This window comes from Echinops telfairi, unplaced genomic scaffold, assembly GCF_000313985.2.
Source record: "Echinops telfairi isolate 266 unplaced genomic scaffold, ASM31398v2 ScPeMD7_7475;HRSCAF=8513, whole genome shotgun sequence".
Classification (NCBI taxonomy): Eukaryota; Metazoa; Chordata; class Mammalia; order Afrosoricida; family Tenrecidae; genus Echinops; species Echinops telfairi.
The window spans coordinates 6,248,046-6,258,054 of record NW_022111379.1 but is presented as its reverse complement, the minus strand read 5'-3'; the positions used below and the strand labels follow the sequence as shown (position 1 = coordinate 6,258,054).

At 42.2% G+C, this 10,009-nt stretch overlaps 1 protein-coding gene across 1 annotated transcript in view; it reads right to left on the bottom strand.

Moving 5' to 3' along the window:
* Positions 1-10,009, bottom strand: part of LRRC49 (leucine rich repeat containing 49) — a 149,360-nt gene that overhangs the window by 32,528 nt on the left and 106,823 nt on the right. The window contains exons 10-12 of the mRNA XM_004712013.2: positions 7,019-7,102; positions 3,832-3,998; positions 1,770-1,820 (exon numbers count right to left, since the gene is read on the bottom strand). Coding sequence (XP_004712070.1) covers positions 1,770-1,820; positions 3,832-3,998; positions 7,019-7,102 — 302 coding nt within the window. The remainder of the gene's footprint in view (positions 1-1,769; positions 1,821-3,831; positions 3,999-7,018; positions 7,103-10,009) is intronic.

Genomic DNA, 10,009 nt, shown 5'->3' with positions numbered 1-10,009 from the left:
AAGGTAGCTGCATCCTCCAGTGTCCAGACTTAAGCTACTGGAGTACTGCTTACTGAGGAAGGACCAAGCACGAGATGTTCGCTTACACATTTTAGGAGCTCAATAAAAGACATTCTGACAGATTCTCTTAAAAAGAGAGGTCAGTGAGCTGAATTCAAAATACAAAAAACCCAAACCTGCTGCTATAGTGAATTCCAACTAGCAGTGACCCAATAAGACAGAGTGGAAACTCCTCACAGCTGTGATGTTCAAAGCTGTGATTCTTACGAAAGCTGACTGCACATCTGTCTCCCACGGAGTGGCTGGTAGGTTCCAAACACTGACCTCTAATTTAGTAGCTGACTGCTCAACTACTATACCAGTAGGACTCTGAATCCTCTCATGCCAAGACTATCTACATTATATAAATCTAGAAATAGCAGGATATACATTTAGAAGTTTTGTGGAAAAGGAGTTAGCACCAAAACCAAAGCATACTCACTGCCATCGTGTCCATTTGGACACATAATGACCGGACAGAACTGCCCCAGTGGGTTTCTGAGCCTGAAACTGTATATGGGAGTTGAAAGTCTCATCTTTCTCCCACGGAGTTACGGTTGGTTTCGAACTGCCAACCCCATGGTTAGTAGCCCAACGCATAATCCACTAGACCACAAGGACTCCTGGCACAGTACACTTAAATTCAAAACGAAACAAAAGCATATCCAGGGAAGTAAAAGGGAGCCTGGGTAATTGTGGTTTGAAGAAAGAAGTTACAGAACAGAGCCTTTAAATGAGGCGCATACTACACCAACTGGTGCTGGGAGGTTAATAAGGACTCCAAGTTCAAAGAGGCAATTGGGGCCTAAGGCTAAGAGACCCTCCCTGTTTTAGACAAACCCGAGGTATCATAGGCTGCTTTTAAAGAACTAGTCTACTTTTCTAATTTTCTAGAAATCAGATGGCCACAGGCTCAAGTAAAGGAAAAACCCACCGCCATTAACCACACCCTGAAGCAAACCAGCTGTAGCGGTCACGGCGATTCCAGCTCCTGGTGGTCCCACAGGCCATAGCAGGGCTGCACCCCAGGTGTTCCCAAGGGTAGATCTTTACAGAAGCTGACTACCACATCTGTCCTTTGAAGTGGCTCCTGGGTTTGAACCTTTTGGGTCGCAGCTGTCTGCTTTATCCTCTGAGCCACCAAGGCTCGTCTCCATACACACTAGCAGGTATAAATAATTGGTCTGACATCGTAGTCTCTCCATTAGTGTTCACTGTCCCTAAAGCTTTGTGCTTTCTGGCCTCTTATTAAAGTCCTCAGTGGCTCCCAGGCGTGAGATCATTAAAAGGGGTCATAACAAGGTAATGTAATGATGTCTGCAAAGCACTTTGAACTTCGATGAGGAGAAAGGAAGTCTTTTGCCAGAAACCGTGGTTCCTTTTCCTAATGATTTATTACCGCTCTCTCCATTCTCTCCACTGAGTCTGCGCATGGCTCTTCTCATTGATCCACAACGTGCGACTTGTTTCAAAGCCTGGGACTTCGTGGCACTCTTGGCAGTCACAAGAACGCACCGTCATTTCCACTTTCTCTTTCTCCTGGAACTGCCTGCTTGCCTGGAGACCATAAACGCGAAGACTATCATTTTCAATTATTTCAGAGGGTCACGGGACTTTTTGGACACAAGACTCTTCAGGGGTTCAAGATGTCAGGAAAGTTCATTGTAGTCTGGAATCCATCTTGCAGACAGAGTTTTGCCAGGTAAAAGAGCCACTTCCTAAAGACATACCTGTGCTCGCTGTAGTTGCCAATCCTGGCAGAACCTGAACGGCGAATGGTCCTGCAGCAAAGCATGAGGCACAGTGGAGATGAAGAAGCAGCAGGTTGGGATTTTGCGGGGGAGGCTCTGATTTACCTCCTAGCCCCACTGTGATCTATGGTAACCTCAATGGGTGACCTTCACTCCACGCTTCTCCAACAATCTGCCCCCCACGACCACACAGGGGACTCCACTTAGGTCTGTACATTTCTAAAGGTGGTTTCTCCGTCTCTCTAACCCTTCAGTGCTCTTCAATTTACTATGTAAGAACATCAGTTTTAACATCCTCAATGCACATTTCCTTTTGCTATTCCTTGAGTTTGGGGGGGTGGACAAAAATAGTCTGAAAGGACAAGATTCGGGATGTAGGCATATGGGTGCTCAATGACGTCCTTTGAACGAACAAGCAGACGCATTGCAAGGACGGAAAAGAATTCCTCAGTATACATTCCCCGGCCTGTTCCGCACCAACGCGGTTTTCAATTTTCTTAAGATTGTTTCATAACAAGCCCCCATGATTGTCCTCTGCCAAGAAAATCTGACAGGATGGCTCCTTTGGGGTCCCCCAAACAGCTGCCATAACCTTCTGAGCTGACCTCTCTGCCTGGAATTAACTGGGCCAGCAGATTCCCCTGGAAGCCCCTCTTTGACTGGACCTGTTTCTTGAAGGCACCCTAAAGCGACTAAGGCAAGTGTATTACTGAGAGAACTTCTCTACAGCCATTTACGGATTGCAGAGAAATATTGAAACACACTTTTATTTGGAATAAACCCATGCCTGGATAAACTGGATTAGAAATCCTTTTGAACTTAGCTTCGTGTATGTGATGCACATGCATGTGTGTGTATAATATATATTCTCTAATTATTTATGCATGCCTTACGCTCTTCTCCTAATATGCTTCCTTGAGAGGAAAAGAAATGAGTGGAGTGATAGAGTCCACTCAGATTGGCTCATAAATTCAGTGATTTGTATTATTTGACTCATGTGTCATGGAAGAAAAGAGGCTGTCAGCCACTGGAATAGGCAGATCACTGTACAATACACCTGAAGTCATCATTCACATTTTATAATGAATTACTTAATACCAATAGTTAAGGAGCCGGTTCTGTGTCGGCTGTTGAATACACAATAGAGTATCTGATTGATTGTCTTCCATACTAGTGTGAAGACAGATGTGACATAGCCAATCATCCACTAGATCGGTAGTTACGATTGTGGTAAGTGCTATGAAAGGCAAAAGGGCTAGCTCATCTACTTTAGTCTCTGGCGCTAGGGAAGGTTTTCAAGAGGATGTGAGCCCTAACTGAAGATGTCTGGGAGTGCGGTGGAGTTAGGGAGGGTAGAGAAGTGATGTCAGAGAAAAATAAAATTGTTTTTTTAAGCAGGGTTTAAGCAAAGACGTCCTTGAAAAGATGAGGAAGTCGATGGCGCTGCAGAGCCAGCATCTGGGGCTTGCTGGTGTGAGGATCAAAGGCTCACTGTGAGCAGAAGCTTCACACAGGGGTCGTCAGCAACCCGCGGCTCAGTACATACATGTTGTTCTGAAGTAAAACTGAAAACCAAAATACAACTACCGCTACCATTGTTTCATTTATAACATTTTAAAATGTTATTCTGATAATAGTGATTTCATTTGTTCATAAAAATATATTTATGGCTGTTGAATAATTTTTTAATGGTTGTGAGGACAGGATTGGCTCTCTTCCATCTCAGGAGTTTGCTGACCCCTGCACTAGACTAAGTACGCTAGATTTTTTTCCTTTTTAAAACAGGAAAGTATTTTTTTCGTTGTTGTTTTGAGGAGAATATCATGGTGGTCAGATTTATATTTTCAGTTTGTCCACTTTAAACTCTTAACCTAAACTTCTCTGTGGAGAAAGTTTCCTTAAAATAGATTCAATTCTTTACAAGAAAACTGCTTAAAAAAAAATAATTCCACATGAAATGTTTTCTCAGCCCCACTCCAAATCCAAGCCCCCCAAACACAATTGTCTGAAGAGAAACCCCACTGTGAGCGTTCACACATACCCTGTTTCCTCTGGCAAGGCTGAGCTGGGGCTCCCATTCACCTGACAGGGCTCCTGGGTAGGGGAGTCAAAACCTTTTCGGTCTTGACCTGTAGGGCTGTTTGTTACTCGATTTTGTTGCAAGTCCCACTTTCGAGCTACGTTGTTAATGGTTAACCGTTTCTTCTCCTATGGAAAAAAAAATCAATTGTGACATGAATTCCATAACGCAAGTTTTTGGTAGAAGAGGGTCCCTAAGCAGCACATCATTTGTAGGTTCTGATCATTAGTTTAAAAGAAGCTCCCAAATATCCACCCTACAATGAAACATCGGGGGGCTTGACCCTGTGCATTCAACTACTGAAACAGTGCTCTATAATCCTAAAAGATCCAAAAGATACACGAACAATAATTATTCTTCAGGATCCTCATCTCATTCAAAATTATTGGTACACAGGAAAATCCACTATCTGTAATTTAAATTTGACAGGTATTTAAATACTTGTTAAACTGTCGATTCTGATTCCGCATATCTGGGATGGAGAGGCAAATTCTCAACAGGGGGTCAAATTAGATTGCACTGCTCTAAACCCTGCTTCAGACTCACTCAGATGTCATGGGGGAGCTTGTTCAAAGTCAGATTCCGAGTTTACATCTCTAACAGACTCCTCGGTGTGGCTGACGCTGCTAGTCTGAGGTCCACAGGTAGCGGGCCATTGACTCAGAGCATTCCACACCAAGGAACCCCCCCGCCCGGGTCCATTCTGACTCACAGCGACCCCACGAGTAGGGTGTCCAAGAGCGTCAGTCTTTACGGAATCACACAGCCTCATCTTCTCCCCTGCTTGATTTTCTCCCCGAAACAATGTTTAAAAAAAAAAAAAAAGGCAGATCTAGTGAAAGCAACTGTCATAGTTGAAATGTTTTTACTCCATTTTCTAAGGAAACAAAGGAGAACATAATCCGTATCCAGGTGAGGTAGCCATTATGCAAAGTCAGCAGTTTAAAATGGCGCACCAACTAGATGTCATTGCCACGCAATTGCCTCCTAGGGAAGAGCAGGGGTGTCTAAAGGACGCCGGCAGGTGTGCCATCCCCTGCTTATTCTGGGGCCAGGGAAGGCTCTCACTGGTGACCCCTGCCCATTCCCTCACTCACGTAATGGCATCAAGTCCGTGTGGACTCACAGAGACCCGACAGAGCGGAGTAGAAAGGCCTTTGGGGCTTTACAGGCTGTTTCCCAAGGTGGCCATGACTGCCCTCTGGGGGTACTGGTTATGGGTCGTAGTACAAAAGTCTCAATCACCAAATGTGCCAAGTAATTTTTATTTTCTCAAAAGGGGGTGGAATGCCAAAAAAGTTTGGGAACTTATGCTGTAAATCTTCACAAGAGTAGAAAGCCTCGTCTTTCTCCCTAGGAATTGTTGGTGGTTTTTATGCATTTGAAAAATGTTAGTTAAAAATTTGTCAAACTTCCCCAAATGGTCAATGGCAGCAAGCAGCTGGACGTATTTTCTGTTGACAGCGGCGTGGTGTGATTTGGCCCCTACAACAGGCTCTCCTGACACTGGCAGCGTTCCAGCTAAGTCATCAATGGAGTTTCTTTGCTCCAGGGCGCAGACAAGTGTGGTCTGGAGCTCTGGAAGCTCTACTGAATTTATTTCTAAATATTGTATTTACTGAATCATCCATTCATTCAGTTATTCATCTGGGAGCAACAGATGCTTGATAGGAAGAACTGCTTTTAAAAAACAAACCAATTTTTTAAAAGCCAATAGCATGGTCTGGTCGTGGGAAATGTTATTCCTATACCCTTAAAAAGTCCCTCCTCCAGCGAGATTGCCCAGACACAAGGGAATTTGGGGCAACCGTGGTTGCACGGGAGCATAATTCCAGGGTATGACAGCAAAGTCCCCTTGGCTGAATCAACGAAGAGTTAGAGCCGGCAGGAGAGGGTTTGATATAGCTAATCATCGGGGTCTGCGATCAGAGAGGAAAGCTGGGAGAACTCAGGCAGTTGAGGATAACAGCAGGAAATGGAATTGTAGCATAATGACTGACAGTTCTAATTACTGTGTAAGTAGGACTGAACTGAGAGCGCTTGGGACCAAGTGTCTTATTTGTTTGTTTCTTTTTTTACTTTTCTTGTTATTAACCTAGGGATACTTTTCATAGAGTAAAATACACAGATTTCAAAGGTACAGTTGAATCAACTTTGAAAAAGGTAATATGCTTGTATATTTCACATCTCTGTTAAGCAAAAATCATTTCATTATCCCGGAAAATTCCCATTTCCTAAGTTTACTATATACAACTTTTGATTCCTACTAGTCAATTTTTTAAATTGTGTACTCCACTTTCATAGTAAAAGGAAAAGCATTTATACAAGACAGAGACAACTAATGGTAACCCATCAAGATAATGTCTTCCTTTTATAACAGCATATGAAACATCAAAAAAGCGATAAGCTTTAAACCTGAAGCAGTAAACCCACTGGCACTGAGTCGAAGACAACACAGAGCAGCCCTCCAAAGCAGTCGATCTTTGCAGAAGCAGCCAGCCTCCTTGTTTGGTCAGTACGGCTGGTGGTTTTGAACTGCTGACTTTATGGTTGTCAGTATAACACATACCCCATATGTTTTAAGAGGCCTTCATCTGTCATATTTTATGATGTCATTATGTAATATTAAAAACAAAACAACTACTTTTCTATAAGGAAAGTAGTACCTGATATACTAAATCATTTAAACCCAATTTAAAACACATTTTAAATCCCTAAATTCTTCAAAATCTCTACGATCATCCCTTTATTAGATGAACTAATGAGAAAAAATATTTAATTTAAAAGGCTACCACTTAAAAAGAGCCCTCGTTGCAAAGTCCACTAGGAATAGGAAATACAGGAGGAATGATGCCAGTCTACTGCATGGTTTCCAAAGCCAAGGAGAAGCGCCATGCTCCCTGAGATGCCGCACTCAAATGGGGAGAACCAGTGTCACTTCTGTTGATATTTATTGTTATCTCTTCCTTGGAACATGGCTTACTTTGGCGTGTGTTCTATAACGTGCATTCTATTTTATATCAGAATGTATTTATAGATAGTAACCAAAGTTCCTGGGAAGCTTGCGGATCAGTAAACCCAGTCTCCTGGTAGGCATGACAAGCATGAGCGTGCGTCGGTGCACATGCATGTGGGATCGGAGACCCACCTTAAGCAAGGATTGCTTATGGTTCTCCCGCTTCTTCTCTTCCTCCTTTTTGGCTACAGCACAGGCCATGCGCCTTTCTTCCTCCTGTCAGAGAAAACAGGAAGGGTTAAGTGTCCAACCATGTTTTTATGCTCAGTATCTTGGTCCTGAAAGTCTGTTCTCCTTCTTGAGAGGCATGCTCCTGCCCAGAGAGAAGATGTCCTCAAAGGAGAAATAGCCCAGTTGTCCAGCCCCCGGTATTTCCCTCCTCCTTCCGAATCCTGAAGACACAACACAACTGTGCATCCTTACCTCTACTCCTGACCGGAGGCAAGAGGAACCAAGCTGCAAAGGAAGAAGAAGAAAAGACTACAAAGGGGTGTGTCTGCAATCATTCTCCTTGGAATTCCTCGCTTCAGCAAGCAAAGCTGTGACATCTGCATGCCAAAGGTTGTTCAAAGCCTTTCTCCAATCTTGATGCCATGTCCTTCCTCATACAGCCCCGCGTCTTGGACGATGGGCCCAGCACACAGACTGCATAAGCGTACAGCCCTGACGTGCACCTTTGGAAGCCATTATTTTGAGAATAAGGAAACATGTCACTGAGGGTCAACGAGCTGTCACAACCAGGGCCAGCACCAGAACGCGTGTCTTCTGAGCAGTGTGAGTGCTGGTGTTTTTAGTAACAAATAGACGTTGGAATTCCTTTCATTTATTTTATAGGGATGAAAGAGGGGAGGTCAGATTTCAGGACTAATCTGCTGTGTGGTTTAGTTGCTTTAAAAGCAATGGGATTGTATTATGATTTGAGAGGAATTTAAAGCGTTTTTTACAATATAGGAAACTATTATTCTTAATTTTTAAAGAAATGACAGGCAATGGAGAGCAATAAACTCAGGAATTCAGAGTTTTAATTTCTTTCTTTACAAAATGTCTGGTATAATAATTATATGAAATTCATGTATTTAGTAGATGCTGATGTGGTACCTAAGGAGTACCAAATTTGTTCTTTTTCAGAACAAATCTTTTAAAAGATTTGCAATTGTACTGATATGCAATTGTTGATTTATCTATAAAAAGTGAACTAGAAACATATTGGTTATTTAAAGAGCCAATTTCAAGCAGTACTGGAAACTGTATGGATCACGTACTGCACATACTTAAGAGATGATTTCACCTGATTTAAAAAAAGAATTTGAGCTTCTATTAAAGGCAGCAGAGCTTTAGAAGGAAAGTTAAATGCTGGAAAATTGGATCTATGCCACATCAATTCCAATAATTAATGTTCTAAGGAAGTTATATATCTGAAGGCTATCTTTCAGTCCAAATAATGATAGAGTAACTAAACTTACAAACAAAAACAAGTCCTCCAATCGTGATGATAAGCTATAACTCTGCTCGTCAGAAACAAAAACTATGCACTTCTGGCACCTTCATGATAATTACTCCAACTTCTGAGCTATAAACCATATCTTTGATGTAGCAAAATAAAGGGATTTACCTGATTTAAAATAGCTAAGTTGCCTCACTGCAGTTTGACCACAAGGACCAATATATAAATGATTGTAAGTTAATTAAGCAGTACAGTGATTTAATAGGGGTGTGATAACCTAGTTTATTCTGTTAACAGAGTTTTAAAAGTGCTAAAGCAATGTACATACTTTATGAAATTCCTGCTCCAAAATAAATAATAGTAGTCCTGATATATGCAGTAATTTATTATACGAGACCTCTTAAGAAAATCAAATACAGTCTAGGGTTTCACTATGTACCTCAGAAGAGATAAAAAGGCATTGTTTTCCTCAAATATATCAAATATTAAAAGAAGATTTAAAATCATGGAATTTTTTCTAGCATAGATGGTCAATATTTTTTACTCAAACCATCTTTTTTTTTTTTTTTTACAGGCAAGTTTTACTTTTTCAAGGCCAAGTTAGGATCCAAGTCAAGACTAGAGCTGTGTCCAATCTGGCTGCAACTGACTGAGGGCTATTAGCTGTTAACTACTGAGGCTGCGGGTAGGAGGGGTGCACGGCCTCTGTTTTACTGCTGGAACCACCTCAAAACTCATGCTGGCTGACGATAAGAAAAGTGTGTGCCTCCTCAATCAAAGATCGTTGCAGAACAGGGCTACTGTTCTCCACCGGGTGGGGGTCGGGGTGGCGCTAAGCATTCTAGGGGCTTTGATCTGACAGCAATTTCAATTCCACAAATGACCAGCACAAAAGAGAAACATGTTAAGTCCCAGATGTTGACAGAAATGTACTGCATGGAAATGATATTTATCACTTCTACTCAAATTTCATTGGCTAGAGCAAATTGTATGACCACACCTAGATCCAAAAAGGAGGAAATTGTCATCTTCCCATACGTCCAAACAGGAAGGGAGCCAGAAAATACTGATGAGTATTACTAAGGTCTACTACAATAGGAAACTTACTTCCACTAGGGATAAGCGTCTTCATTTTCAGGTAGCAACTTGTACACATGTTCATATTGAGCTGCCTGAATGTGTATTTGAGGCACAAACTTTAAACGCTATTTCAGGATGGTGAGCATAATGCTTGGTTGCATTCACAAAATGCTGCCTTGGGAATAAAAAGGAGCCAAGTTCCACCTCCCAGAATTTTTTATACGGTGATCCTTCAAATGTGATTATTCTCTCTCTTTCTTGCACAGTTATGAAAATAATTGAGGACAGCTGTAATCTTGTCATTGTGTCTTCTCTGTTGTATACTAATCATGGTAGTTTCTCTGGAACTACTCTAGCAATCGTCCTCTATAATGAGTAAGTGAGGCGTACTCTGACCACTAGAGAAGAAGACAAGAATAGAGGCTGCACTCGCCCTCTCTCTGAGTCCTCTGTTTATATAAAGGAAGCCACCACTGGGCCAACAGTTTGCTGTAGAAGGGTGGCTTGTGTGTTGCTGCGAGGCTGGAAGCCATGCCACCGGAATTTCGAATACAAACAAGATCATGTATGGTAGACAGGTTACCATGGAGCCTCTGGAC